The 15412-nt window shown below is 36.4% G+C and overlaps 1 protein-coding gene across 2 annotated transcripts; it reads right to left on the reverse strand.

Moving 5' to 3' along the window:
• Window positions 1-3359: 3359 nt before the first annotated feature.
• LOC129241281 (uncharacterized) lies at window positions 3360-12898 on the reverse strand. Of its 2 annotated transcripts, none has more exons than XM_054877531.1 (7): window positions 12725-12898; window positions 12476-12624; window positions 11645-12323; window positions 11356-11583; window positions 8930-9086; window positions 6269-6414; window positions 3360-3617 (listed from the first exon to the last, which is right to left on the reverse strand). In XM_054877531.1, the coding sequence occupies exons 1-7, from the start codon at window positions 12866-12868 to the stop codon at window positions 3372-3374; spliced, it is 1749 nt and encodes a 582-aa protein (XP_054733506.1). In that variant the 5' UTR covers window positions 12869-12898; the 3' UTR covers window positions 3360-3371. The 2 variants fall into 2 exon arrangements, with proteins under 2 accessions (XP_054733506.1, XP_054733505.1); XM_054877530.1 differs by having other exon boundaries at window positions 12392-12624.
• Between the last annotated feature and the right edge of the window lie 2514 nt (window positions 12899-15412).

Below are 15412 nucleotides of genomic sequence, written 5' to 3' on the forward strand. Positions count from 1 at the left end.
TTTATAAATTTGTTTGTAAATCGTATGATAATTATTACGAATTTAAGGCACTATATTCATTATTGAAACTCTATACCATTAAAGACACCTATTATTTAATGCAAAATGCCAAAGGTTTTATTCTAATTTGTTCCCTAATGTGAAAATATATTTTTCTCTAAAAAAGTGCCAATTTGAGGTAGATCACGATATCGTGTTTCTATATTTGAAATCTTGATTTTAAACTCGTTGCAAAGTATTATAAAATACATTGATAGGACTGCTTATGAATTATTTAAACGTTTTCCTTTGTATAAGAATTTAGCAAGCAAAACGTAGCCAATCCTTTAAAGTATTATTATGCCAACTGGGTTAATTTCAAAGTTATATTTAGCTTTATAAGCGTCAACCTAATTATACAAAATTAATATTTTATCTATTGCCAAACATTTCCAAATTGCAAAAATGTTGATATTGAACTATTTATTATTCAATAATAAATATATAATTAAGGTACGTAGTTGTGTACGAGTATGTTACAGTGTTAAATGTTGATCATATTCGAATTTAATAACTAACAAATTATATTAAATAAATAAATTATGGAAAAAATTACCTAATATTTTTTGTGCGGTCATCGAATGGCGAAAGAAACAGTATTGTGCTGAATAGATAAGTAACACACATGCATCCATACGTAATTCGGAACTTTTTACTCAAAAATTCATGAGGCATCAATAGAAAGGTTTTTCAAAGTATGTTCCTTCAGCTAATATAAGGTGATCAATTAAGAGGTATAGGATTTAAATTGAAATAAAGCAATGCGAATTTCGAGAGAAGGTACCTGTATGCCAAACATAAGTAATTTTATGCGGATACCACTCGCAACTTGTAAGCTTCTTATTAAGAACGCACTAATCAGTTCTGTAAATCATTCAATCAAATTCTGAATCTGTGAAATTGCTAGGCAAACATGGTCAAGGCTAAATTTACGTCTGTCCAAGAATATTATAAAATTGAGTAGCCTTCAAATTAGGACCTTAGTAGGGGCCCTCACAGGACATTGTCTCCTAGGAAATCATGCAAGGAGATTAGGAGTTTACAGGCATGATTTCTGTCGTAGCTGCAGGAATGAGGAGGAGTTAAAAACAATTCAACACTTTTTTTGCACATGCCCGGCTGTAGCCAGAAGCAGGAACCAATGTTTAAGATCCTACTTCTTAATGAATATATATACATATATATTCGTTTATGTAGAGCTAGATGTTTAATTTGACTCCAGGAATGGCCTGCTGTCCGCCTCTGCTGCTACATGTCGCCTCCATGTGTTGGCTGGTCTCCCGCACCTACGGCTTCCTTGGGGATTTCAGTCTAGCGCTGTCCTTGCGATGTCATCCCGTGGTTTGCGCAATGAGTGTCTGATCCATTTCCCCTTGCGACGCATAATTTCTATGTGAACTGGTGTTTGCCCAAAGATCATCGTTGCTTACAGACTTAATGAATATAGATAATCTATACACTTGAGGTATTAACAACCTTTTACGCTTTATCAAAAGCTCAGGATGGTTCAATATGGAAAGAGAAATGTAGCTCAGCCCCTGCGGCTCACAACGGACCTATTTCGTGTCTAAGTGGCATCGCTGTATCTATGTGCGATGCGGCTGCCAAACCTAACCTAACCTAACGAAAATTTAAATTGATTGGACCATCTTTGTTATTTCTGTGTAAAATCATCCATGACATTTATTTCCTCTCAAATGTTGGCCACAACTACGCCGCAATTCGGTCATCCGTAAACACCAAATTTGAATGGCTCGCTGGAGGATTTCGGTCGGTATTTCTTGAATAACTTTAGTAATGTTAGTTTCCACTGACTCAATCGATTCTGATTTATCCGCAAAGCACGACTCTACATACCGCCACAAATAAAAGTCCACAGCTGAGATATCATACGATTTTTGTGGCCAATCCACTTGTCCGAGACGAGAGATAAATTGCTCACCGAAACGACAACCAACGACGCAGTAAATCCATTGTTTCACGTGCTGTATGGCTAGTAGCAGTAAATGTTCCGGCATCCAATAGTCACTCTTACATTGGCGTCAGCCTCGAAGAAATATGAACCGATGGTTCCTGGTTGTTTTAATGGATGTAATGGCTATCAATGAATACCGAAAAAAAATGTATTTAGTTTGACAGCAGTCACGTGTGTTCTGCAAAGAGTACCTCCAATCTGATCATCCTTTATATTAAGGTTTGGAAAATATTGTACTCCTCCTCGGCATACAAACTTCCGTGCGTATTTCTGCCATGAAACAACTTCTCATAAAAAGCCATACATATATTGTTCAGAGGAGGCTTAAAACTGTAAGTCCCTACACTTCATGTAACAACATCAAGGTGCCCATCAGAAATTGGAGGAGGAGCTCAGCCGAGCATCTGACAAAGGATGTACGCGCCAATGGTATGATTGTATATATGAATGATTGTGCTTAGACACCCAAGCATATATGTATGTACATAGTTACATAGTGGGGAACTTATCCTTATCTCTCCTAAAACCAGTGTGTACTTTTCAAAAATTTTAGAAGACCCTTTACTTCGACAGGACTACGATCATAGTAGATACTGATCGATTGGGCTGCAACAGACGAGTCCTTGACCCAGAATGCACCCTCCTTTAAACTGTTAAGTGTTAATTGAATAATCATCCTTAAAAGAAGGTCAAACGCCATTAATTCTATGATCTACTTTTTATTTGTAGCAGTGGTAGTAGTGTCAAAATCTGCTTTCTCTGGTTCCGATTCCAGATGTTGATCCTCCGATAACGTAGCCCAACGGCTGTATACCGAGTAGACGTAAGCAAACAACGAACCCGTATTGTTGTTGTCGAAAACATCCCCAGGTAGAACATCCTAAGGTGTGACCAAAATCAAACCGTTAAATGGCTCACAGAAAATTTCATTTGGGCGGAGCCTGCATTGATTTTTTCTCAGTTTTTGCCGTCTTCTGCCTTGTAAAAAAAACCGCTGTCATATTCCCTATCATGAGCGCTAATCAGCTGATTCCTTCAAAATCACTGAAAGTCGATTAACGGTCTGATGTTGGTTACACTATCTGAACTCCCTCCGCAGTGATAGATTTTTGTGTTATCGAGCATGACTGCTATTAGCTTCCCCTCAAAATGAAATATAACTTTATTCTCTCAATTTTCCCCCAATTTGCTGGAGTTTTGCGTACGCGAGACCTGTCAGCTTCGCGAACACAACTATTTTTACCATTACATTATATTTAAATTTTTAAATAAACTATCATTATTTCTTATTTTTTTTTTTTTTTGTAATTATTTTATGTATTTACTTAATTTTTTACTACGTGCATAGATACATTTTTTAAGCCCAGTCCGCATGTGCCAAAGGATTATACGAAAATATTGAAGAATGTTGAGAACCATAAGGATGGATGAATTCATAGACCATTAGTATTAAATATAAAATAAAAATTGAACAAAATATAAACAAGAAGATTCCATAACTACGGCGCAGTTCAAAATCGGAAATAGTAACACCCAGAAAAGTATACCCGATCATAATGAAAAGAAACACGTATACAGTATAACAGTTCTTGGTGATGAAAATCTGCAAGATAAAGAAATCAGTTTATTCGTTGTTATTATGTTAATATTTAAATAGATATCAATCGTTTGCGGTAAGGGCTTTATAACTTAAAATAAAATTCGCTTTTTTACGCAGAATGTCCTATGAAAATGTACACACTTTAATAACTTATCGGCTAAAGATTACTTGGAGAAGCTCGATGTTGCGCGAGCTAGCAAAAACGAAAAAAAAAACAGTCCAGAACCGTGTACGATTTAAGAGTCTTGTCGAACAGAGTATCGGAAAAGTATTTTCTGATAGCGGCAGGCAATAGCAAACCTCCGAGTGTATTTCTGCAATGAAAAAGCTCATGAAAACCATTTGCCGTTCGGAGCCGACTTAAAACTCCCTCCATTTGTGGAAAAAACATCAAGACGGACTCCACAAATAGGAGGAGCTCGGCCAGACACCCAATATACTGGCACCAATCAAAAAAAATATATAAGTATAAACTGTAATCCATCTAAATATATAAATATACTGTAATACTTTTGTAATCACATGAGTTAGGTTAGGTTAAAGCGGTTGTCCACTATGGGGTACACTCCGCCTCATAGCTCATTGTAATACCGCATGGGGAAGTTGTCCTTATCTCTACTAAAACCAGTGTGTGTTTTTAAAAAATTGTATAAGATCCATGATTCCGACAGAGCTGAGATCTTCCAATCCATTAAAGGATTGACTACCCAAAATGGTGAGTCTACGTCTGGATAGAGCAGGACAGTGACACAAAAGGTGCGGGGTCGGCTCTTCCTCTTCCTCATCTAGACAACTTCTGCAGAAGTCATGCGTTTGAACACCCATTCTCTGAGCGTGCCTACCGATTAGGCAATGCCCCGTTAAGACTGTTCTTATCTCGCCTTAGTAGAAGTTCCGTACGTTTAGCATTAAGAGTCGGCAACAGCTGTCGGGCGATTTTGCAAGTGGAATCATTCGCTGCTCTTACAATTTCCTCAAAGGTTAGCAGTTCACATGTTTGCAAGGGTATGCCTATGTCATTGTCCACGTACTCATCGGTCAATTTGGTGCCGATTTTCGCTAGTTCATCGGCTCTGCAGCTCCTCTCAATGTTACAATGGCCAGGAGCCCATGGTATCATTAGGTGAAATGACTCAGTCATCTCGTTAAGAGATGTGCATCATTTCATGGCTACCTTGGTGGTTGTCGACTGCTTTGTGATTGGGTTTATCGCCGCCTGGCTATCAGTGAAAATGTAGATACCATCGCCAGGTATCGCAGCTTTCATTATTACCATCAGTTCAGCCTGAAAGACACTACAGTAGCCGGGAAGCCGAAAACTAGAGGAGATCCCCAGATGTTCGGAATATACACCTCCGCCAACCCTGTCCTCGGGCTTTGAGCCATCTGTGTATACATGGATGGACTCGCCCTGTCTTATATCGTCCCGTTCCCCACTCTTCCTTCGAGGTTAGGAGGGTCGTGAACGTTGTAATTGCAACTCAGCGTTATTGTGCACATTTTGAAGAAGTTCAACCAGTCAGGGTAGCTGCCGCTAAATTTGGTTAATTCCAGTGTCTGAAAGTTGTAGCGATTCGCCGATGTCCATGTAGTTGGTGATGCAACCACTCTTGTGCAACTTAGGATGTCCAACTTGCGCATTTTTAATATGCGTTCAATGATTGCACTCTTCCCTTCACAAAATAAATCTTCGAATTCACTTTCAGCTAAGATTCGTTGAGTGATTCGAGCTCTGTCTGTAGACGCGCAAATGTGTGAAAGTAGTGACCTACCAGTTGCAGTTGGATATTAGTGCGCAAGTCTATGATGCGTTCAAATATACACTGACGACGCCTTGGTCTTATTTGTATTGGATGTTTTGTTACTTGAAATTATTTTGCATTTAAAAGATTGATGGATCTCAATGTCAAACTGGCGTCCTGATTTAAAATGTGGGTATTTGCACTTTTCTTCGAAAATAGGCTGTTCATATCATTGGATTCGTCTTGAAAATACGAGCTTATTCATGCAAAAAGAGTTTTCAAGTTATAAATAAATATTTGAAGTTCTCAATTTTTGTGGTCTACAACAATTTTCGAGAAATAGTGCTGTGGCCTGTGTTTTGGAAGGGCGGCGAAAATGATGTCTGTAACAATTTTACGATCAAAGAAGCACATTACGAAGGGATTCTAACCATTTTTTGTTTTAACACATTGAAAAATTTGTTATGGGCGAAATCTGATTTCATGGAGATGGTGCCACCTTACATGGTGTAAGCCTTACATTATCAAACAATCTTTGGCGTAACAATTTCAATAATCGTATAATCGGCCACTTTGGCGTTGCCAATTGACCTGTCCACGATCCGGGATCGTTAGACCCTCCAAATGCATGTAACTAATCAGAGGTTATATAGCCTATGGGCACAATATTAGGCGTGCTAACGCTGAAATAAGGAAAACCGTTGGCCACGAAATTTCATATATTACATAATATAATAAATGGGAAGGCTTACTTTTCCTAATAAAGCAAACATCATCGAAATATTGGACAGTATTTGAGTGATATTTTTGCGAAAAATGCCGCTGGCCTTTTAATAAAAGTCAAATGTGCTGAAGTCAACTTTCCTTCTATGTGACGTGTGTATGTATGTGTTTATTATATTGGTAACTTACCGTAGATGTTTCGTCAAAACAAGGCTGGAGGAATGCAATGTAAGGAAAAGTACTCATTAATGTATTATACATTGCCAAGCCAGTGACTGCACCAAAAGCGATATCCGTCTTTTCCTCCTTAATTAGCTCAGAAACAATTATCATTTCTGTAGTAATAGAAATAATTCAGTCATTAAACAAATAATTTCATGGTATTAGATAATACAAATTTTATGATCTTTAGGTAATGTGAAAGTAAATACCGTTATGTGTTTATTATATTCGATACACATTATTAGATGATGATTAGTTGCTACTTGAGCTTCGAAATTGATATATACTCGTATATCTCACATTTTCTTCAAAGTAAGCATAACTTTTGTTGTACAAAAAGTCTAAAGCAAAAATATTAATATAGCACTTAGGGAAACATAATTATTTTTACAGATAATTATAACAAGAACCGAATTGATTTTTGATTCCTAATAGAGGAGTACAGTATGAAAAGTAAAATGTAAAAACTCCATTTTGAAAGATTTTTAGTTGTGCCACTTTTGAAGGATATGCAAGATATACATACAAACTTACAATACTGCAATGTACTAGGTTGTTCAAGAAGATTTGATAAGAGAGTGCGTTGCTCTAGAATAGTTTTTTTTTATTGTATTGGTAGTGATTGAATTTTTATTTTTGAAAGATAAAAAGCAAAGGAAAATTATGAGCGAATGTTGAAAGTGTAGGACTTTTCGTCATCAATTAGTACAGTGGAAAGATGGGTTGCTGAATTTAAACGTGGTCGTACAAACTTTCCACGTCAAGGACGTCTGAAAACAGCAACACCACCAGAAATTAAAAAAAAAATACTTGAATTGTCGAGCGACTGAAAGAGATTTAGTAGAAGCCCTAGGCATCTCATTGGGCAATGTAAGCAATATTTTGACTGAAGTATTGGGTTTCAGAAGCCTGTATGCACAATGGGTATCGCATTTGCTATCAATGGAACAAAAACAAATTCGAATGCAATTTTCTCAGCTACATTTAGAGCGTTTTCGAAAGGTTAAAGAAGATTTTGCGCTTCGATTCATGGCTTTGGAAGAGACTTATGTCTATCACTAAGATCCTAAATCAAAATAAGAAGCTAAGGAGAGGTGTGTACCAGGTTCTTTGGGTCTGAAACAAGATTACTTGTAAAAGGTAAAAAAAAAACAATACAATAAATTCTAAAATTTATTTTAACCTTTTAGACCTAAAAAAATGGGTTGGTGTCGAAATTCTGTCTGTACAAAATTCTAAAAACAAAATTCTGCTTTTTAAAATTCTGCTTTTTAAAATTCTGCTTTTTAAAATTCTGCTTTCTAAAATTCTGCTTTCAAAATTCTGTATTACAAAATTCTGTATTAAAATACAATGTTAACAATGTTAAAGAGGTAATGTAATTATTTAATTTATTATTATTATTATTTTTTATTATTATTCGAGATATTAAATGAAAAATAATAATATTAATTTTTTCTTCAGTTTCGATAGAATCCACAGTATTTTTGCGTAGAACTTCTTTTCGCGGGGGCGGCCTTCGGCCACGCTTTAAAAAAATAATCCTCATCAGTCCAACTCCGGCTACGCAATCCACCGTATTTTTGCGTAGAACTCCTTTTCGCGTGGGCGGCCTTCGGCCGCGCTTCAAAACATTAACCCTCATCAGTCCAACTCCGGCTACGCAATCCACCGTATTTTTGCGTAGAACTCCTTTTCGCGTGGGCGGCCTTTGGCCGCGCTTCAAAAAAATAACCCTCATCAGTCCAACTCCGGCTACGCAATCCACAGTATTTTTGCGTAGAACTCTTCTAAAAAAGAAACGAACAGCTGCGAAGAATTATTAAAAAAAGAAATGAAAATGAAAAAATATTGGAATTGGCTAAACTAAAATATTGTTATCGCTTAAACATACCTATATGTATATTTATGAATTAAATGTTTATTTTGTTACTTCTTGTATGACGAAAATCACAAAACTTGAATAAACATGCAGAATTTTGAAAAAGCAGAATTTTAGAAAGCAGAATTTTAAAAAGCAGAATTTTAGAAAGCAGAATTTTAAAAAGCAGAATTTTAAAAAAGCAGAATTTTAAAAAGCAGAATTTTTTTGCAATTTACAGAATTTTGTCATCCAGAATTTTGTAAAACAGAATAATGACACGCTCCCTAAAAAAATACCTAGTTTGCATAAGATAAAAAATTATTTTTCATCAGGACAAGGTGCCATGTCACAAGAGCATTTTGACAATGGCCAAAATGCATGAATGAAAGTTTGAATTGTTGTATGCTCCACCGCATTAACCAGATTTGGTCCCTAGCGATAGAAGAATGTTTTCAGACTTAAAAAAATTAATGCATAAAAAGGGTTTTTCATCAAATGATGAGGTCATAAGCGCTGCAAAATACGCTTCCACATTCTCACTTCAGGGATGGAATTCGTAAATTGGAATCTCGTTGGAACAAGTGTATTGACGTTCAGGGAGACTATACTAAATAATAAAGTGTATTTGAAATGACAAAATTGCGCTTTTCTTATCGAACCGCAAAGCTTAATTAACAACCTAGTATGTCACAGTTGCATATGTGCAAGTAAGCAGCCGTCAGAATATATAAAATTGGAACCTTGGTGTATGTGTAGGTAAGTACCTGTGGCACAGCTAAAAAAAGAAGAAGCAATAACGGTGGCGGCATCAAGATTCCAGCCTGCTGCATATTGTAAGCATTGATGAATTAAAGTGCCAGTTTGCTTCTCGAGTAAATGACAAATCATGAAAGCAGCCAAAAGCCCAATTGTGCCAAAGAGCTGTATAGAGGTATAACTATTATATACACATAATAAATTTTGTCGGAGGAATTTGAAATTTGATTAAATAAACATCTTATTCAATCGCGGCTGTCGTTACTAAGTATGCTTGTGCGTAGCTCAGCGGTCTTATATCGGGTGTTTCTTAGCTGCATGAGAACTATGGATATTGATAACTATTAACAGTTGAGCATGACAAACTGTATTAACTTTTCTGTTCAGTAAGGTTTGGCAAGCTGTCATGAATCGTTTAACGCCAGAACAAATGCTTCCAAATTGTGGAAATTTACTTTGAAAAAAATGTATCTGTTCACGAAGTTCATAGAGCACTTCGTTCATTTTACGTGCGATTTACACGATGGGGGAATCACATATGCCGGATATTTTATTCACAAAATAAACGCCATGAAATTATATAGTATACCAGATTATAATAAAAAAAATTTTCCAACGATATTTTAATTTTGTATTATCATTTTAAGTTCTTAAGCTATTAAAAAAACACCCGATATTTTGAGTGATGTTGTAGGGACGTAGCATCGGAGTGTCAAACACTATTAAAATATGGTCGATTCATTTATTTACGCTTTACTACAGTCATTTTGTATGTTTTGTTAGTTTCCAAATAACAATAAAACTAAGGAGCGGAAAAAGCTGAAGTTTACGGCCATCTGAATACGTTCATTTGTCATTTTTGAACTTCTCCTTGGTTGGAGTGTGAATATTTTCTTCAAAGTACCTTTGGGATAAAATAATATCGAAGGCATCATGTCCGTGACGAAATAGGTATGTACTCGTACATGTTCAAATATGTGCAATATGTCTATAAATATGATATCGAAATGTAGATTCAAAATCAAAGATTTATTGAGCATTAACTTTGATCGTTGTGACGCTATGCTTCACTATGGAGAGGAAGGAATAAATATTTAAACTTTGATTGCAATAAATACGAGGTGTGTTCAAAAAGTATCGCGAATTTTTAATTTTCGCAGGTTACGTATATTCGAATTTCGATTTTTTTGTGGCGGTATGTTTCGGCTCGTCTTCGATTTTTACCTATTCAAAAAGATGGATCAAAGAACCTGTATCAAATTTTGTGTGAAAAACGAAATTAAGTGCGCGAATGTATTCCGAATGTTGACTGTGTAATACGGAGAAGCTCCTATTAGTATATACTACCAAAGCAACGTTTATTGGTGGTACAAAATGTTCTCAGAAGGCCGAGAAGATGTGAACTACGAAAAGCGTGCCGAACGCCCGAGCACTTTAACAACAGACGAAAAAATTGATGAAGTGAAGAAAATGGTATTGGCCAATCATCGAATCACCGTTAGAGAAGTTGCTGAGGACCTAAACATTTGGATTGGCTCGTGCCGTTTGATTTTTTTTTTTCAATGATTTGGGCTTGAGACGGGTCGCCGCAAAATTCGTACCAAAACTGCTCAATTTCAACTAAAACCATTGCACGGTCATTGCTAATGAGATGTTGGACTCTGTCCGCGACGACCCAAATTTGCTCCAGAGGGTCATAACTGGTGACGAATCGTGGGTTTATGTTTGTGACGTGGAGACCAAAGCTCAATCATCTCAACGGACCAAGACCGAAAAAAGCGCGCCAAGTTCGGTCGAATATAAAAGTTTTGCTTACCGTTTTTTTCGATTGCAGGCGCGTTGTGCATCATGAGTTCTTGCCACAGGGTAAAACGGTCAATAAGGAATATTACCTGCAAGTTATGCGCAATTTGCGCGAAGTAATCCACCAGAAATGCCCGGATTTGTGGAAGAACGCGATAATTTTTGAATGCACCTCGTAAATAACAAAAATATTGGACAATATGTAAGCGCACCGAAGTGTTAGAGATTCTCTCTCAACGCGAGAGGGCGAAAATGTGAAGATATGTAGTACAACTCGGTATTTTCCTACCTCGACAACGCACCGGCACACAAATGAGATATTCTAAGCTCCGAAAGCTCCGTTTTCACCTTCGCGGAAAGCAGGTTTGCGACAATTAATGCTGAAGACGATTCCAAAATAGACTTATGAAAAGTGTTTTAAAGGTTGCTTAATATTTTTGGTAGGGAAAGGAGAGGAAAAAAATGAAGGCAAATTTAACCAGAATAGGGTAAATTTTTTGAATGCTTAGTTAATTAATGTTAGTTTCTATATTAATGCGCGTGATTAGAGGTTAAAAGTTTGATTTTGTAAAAATAAGTAGTTGTGCAAAGACATATAACTTAAGTAATATTTCTTAAACATATTTCTTACTTTGTAAAACCTGGGCGGCACTGTATCGTTTGTGCCACAAAGCAGAGTAACAGAGGCAACAAATCCAATTATAAAACATATTAAGGCGTCTATCTTCCTTATATATCCGAATAGCAAAAGTGGCGTGACTGAAAGATTCAAACCTAATAAATACTTGTACCAACCATCGAATGGGCGATTCTCGTTTATAACTGGAATTAGTAGTGTTAGTGCAATCCAAATGGGAATCTGTAATTATGCATTGTATGTGAGATGAATGAGATCTCATCAAACTACTCTCTGCACTTACAAATAAAACATTCAAACTAATACAGTCTTTTCCAAATATTTCTCCATAGAAAGCACGCAGATTTACTTCAAATGCTGTTAATTCGTCGCTTACCACAAATTCGCCATTAACTTCTTCCAATACATCCTCATTGACAACAGCATTTTCAATTTGTCTTCTTGAAATCGAGCTTGCTCCTGTTTGCGATTGGCTACGATTCGACTGATTTGAGCCTACTCGTGATGTAACTGATTTCCTGGACATGGCGGTAATGTGCGGATCAAATAGGTGTGCAAAAAGGTAAATCACATAAACGATTATAAAGAATTTCGCATGCCATTCCAACATTAAACCCGTTTGTTCCGCCTTCAGTAGCAGATTATTCTCGGCTTTCAAATGTATCAAAGTAAGCACGTAAACATTTGCTAATAAGAGCATTATTAAGTTTGCGATAAAACGACAGGGCGGAACAGATAAATTGGCGTTAATTCCGATCAGTGCCAAACCGAAGCCGTACATGGTGAAAGTCTTACTAACCGAATCAGTAATTAAAAGCGAATAGCTTTCTTTCGGTGTATTGCAAGCCATTGCACTTTTAAATAGAATCGGTAAAACAATTAGTGTCGAGACGACAATTACCCCGAACTGATAAGCATTGAGTAGCCACCAATTGTGCAAGGTTAGCAAATTGGGTAAAATACTGCAAAGAAACGGAATTTACTACTTACTTCTAAAGAGGCACATAATTGTGCTTAAATATGTACTTACAACCACTTTGTCATTATGAAAAATGAAAAAACAATAAATAGTAGCAAAACTATAGTGCACACAACATATCCTATCTCTCCATACCAAGACAATTCGTCGATCCTCACAGTGCAGACGGCAAATTCTAAATAGTTGATGCCATTCGTATCGTAATTGCAGTAATAGTTGTGGCGAACGAAGTGGCAGTTGGCGTCAGGATCTAAAGTTGATCCTATTGGGTGAAAGCAGCTGATCTGTGGAGGCAGTCACGGAAGCGTTGTCGGATAAAGCTTGTATTTGTACACACACACATATATGCATGTGCAAGAACGTATATTCCTCCAAAGAGCTTACCTCGATGTCGTTGGTTATATATTGTTTGTGTCTGCGCGTGCGTGAATGCAATTTGAAACTCGTAGCATTGTTAGCTATTAATGAAGCGTTAGTAGAGTCAGCCATGGTGCTCAATGTAATATTTCGAGAAACATAAATATTCATTTTAATATATGCGAAAAGTTAACCAAAAAAATAAATTCATTTAAAAGTCATAACAAATCAAACTGAAAACAAGTAAGGTAGTGATGAATTCGATCCGGACCGAAATTAATTTACCAACGCACATTTTACTGAAACTTAATTTGGACTGGCTGTTAATTAAACAAACTCATAGATAAAAATAAATAAATAATTGGCGCGCCCCCATTCTGTTAGGTGTTTGACCGAGCTCCTCCTCCTATTTTTGGCGTGCGTTTTGAAGTTGTTCCACAAATGGAGTGACCTACTGTTTTAAGACGACTTTGAACGCAAATGATATTTGTGAGGAGCTTTTTTTTATGGCAAAAATACACTCGAAGGTTAGCTATTACCTACGGAGTGGCGACCGCTATTAAAAAAAACTATATACATATATACTGATGATTTCCATTTTAATTCAATTCGGGTCATGTTCTTTGATTTCGATGTAACTCAAATATGTTGCTCTCTGGTCAAAATAATGAGACACGTATTTTTTTGTTCGCCCGAAATTTTTTTTTTTCAAGATTTATCGACAATTTTGTTTTTCGACTCAAAATCGATTTTTTTTAAATATATAAGAAAAATTTTGTTTTAAATGCTCATAACTTAGTCAAAAATGAACCGATTTTAATGATTCTGGGTTCAAAATGATTGTCATTACTTGCTCGTGCACTTCATGTAGAACCAATCTCAAAAAGTAGTTGAAAATTTTTTATTTTGGAAAGCATCTACTATAACTTATTTTTTTATTTTTTTGCTCGAAACTTGATTAATTTGTTACGGAGATATCAGTTTTTGATGATATTTTTTTTTTATTTTGAAAATTACTTTTATATGGGAAGTGGGCATGGTTTATAGGCAAAAAATAATATGTGTGTTTCATGAAAAGAAATTAATTTTAGCGAGAGTTATTGTGTGCACGGAGGGTCGAACGGACGGCGAGATATGATTAAATCGGCTGCTCTCATACTGAACATTTTGGTACGCATATAAATGTTTATATCTAACGGATTTTAAATTGAAGTTATTTTATTTCAAATTGATTGGGCAATCTTTATTATTTTTGTGTAGAACCATTCATGGCATTTATTTTTTAAAGATAAATGTTGGTCGCAACTACGCCGTGATTCGGCTATCCGTAAACACTAATTTTGAATGACTCGCTGAAGGACTTCGTTCGGTATCTTGTGAACAACTTTAGTATGCATTAACCGAAGCTGGTTTACCTACAAAGAACGAGGACTTTACAAACCCCCCTAAATAAAAGTCCACAGGTGTGATATAATACGATCTCGGTGGCCAATCCACTGGTCCTAGACGAGAGATAAAGTGCTCACAGAAACGACAGCAAACGACGCAGTAAATCCATTGTTTCACGGGCTGTATGGCTAGTAGAACCAAATGTTCCGGCAACCAAAAGTCGTTTTTCAGTTTTTCATAGCGCGATGGCGTTCTCCATTCACTGTTACATTGGCCTCGTCTTTGTAGAAATATGGTCCGATGATTCCTCCTGCCTATAGGCCGCACCAAACAGTTGTTTTCAATGGATATAATGGCTATTATTGAATGGCTTCGTAGCCATTACGCCAAAAATGGGCCTTATCGCTCATCATCATAAGTTGTTCTGAGCACATAAGTCTTTCCATGATGAAATATCAATGAATACTGAACAAAAATGTGTATTTAGTTTGACAGTAGTTACGCGTGATCTGTAAAAAAACTATTGAAAAAAGTATATCCAATCTGATCACCCTTTATGTCGATTCCTATGTGAATAAAATTATAATACCCTTGAGACATACCTACAGGCTACTACGGCTTACATCATCATCCGAGTTTTTTGTTTTTTTGAAGGATTTGATCAAACTGAAGAAGAGATAACGCCACCGTTGGCCTTGTAGTTTTCTTTCACTATTTAATATTAGACAATGGTCTGCACATCAAAATCCGATTAAGGAGTTGTATTAGCTCTAAAGGGTTATGAAATATATTAATTGAAAAGCGATCGCTTCAAAAAATTTAGATAATTCTATGTGAACCCAAGTCTTGTTAAAATTTATTGTGCTTGTAAAAGTTGCGAAATTTCAATGGCAAATTTCTAAATAAATAACCCACGACTGTTGCTCCAGGCGTCACCGATTTTCTGCTTCAGATGGCGTATGCAATCATCTGGCGTCCAGATACACGCAATCGCAGTGTCTGCTACTTGGTAAAAACAGAATAGTTGGGCGAAATTGTTTTTTCAGGTTTTTCTTTAAATTACGCGAATTGAATTTGAGTGCTATTATAGAAATTATAAAAACTGGGCTGTTAGTTCTGCCTTTTCCAAACTGGATAAAGAGGCAAAGAGAATGGGTGTGGTGTTGAACGCGGACAAAACGAAGTGCCTCCTGTCTGGCAGTTTTGGTTTCGAGGTTGTAAAAGACTTCGTTTATTTAGGAACCAGCATTAACACCGATAACAATGTCAGCCCTGAAATCCAACGGAGAATCTCTCTCGCCAACAAGTGCAGGTAATTGAGTAGTA

Source organism: Anastrepha obliqua, chromosome 3, assembly GCF_027943255.1.
Source record: "Anastrepha obliqua isolate idAnaObli1 chromosome 3, idAnaObli1_1.0, whole genome shotgun sequence".
NCBI classification, from domain to species: domain Eukaryota; kingdom Metazoa; phylum Arthropoda; class Insecta; order Diptera; family Tephritidae; genus Anastrepha; species Anastrepha obliqua.

Bases quoted from the DNA above. Each gene is read 5' to 3' on its own strand.
- LOC129241281 (XM_054877530.1), bottom strand. From the start codon at position 12,868: ATGAATATTTATGTTTCTCGAAATATTACATTGAGCACCATGGCTGAC. The intron at 9,087-11,355 runs GTAAGAAATATG...ACCTCTATACAG, and splicing joins TGCCGCCCAGGTTTTACAAA to CTCTTTGGCACAATTGGGCT. The intron at 3,618-6,268 runs GTAAGTTACCAA...TTTATCTTGCAG, and splicing joins GTTTTGACGAAACATCTACG to ATTTTCATCACCAAGAACTG.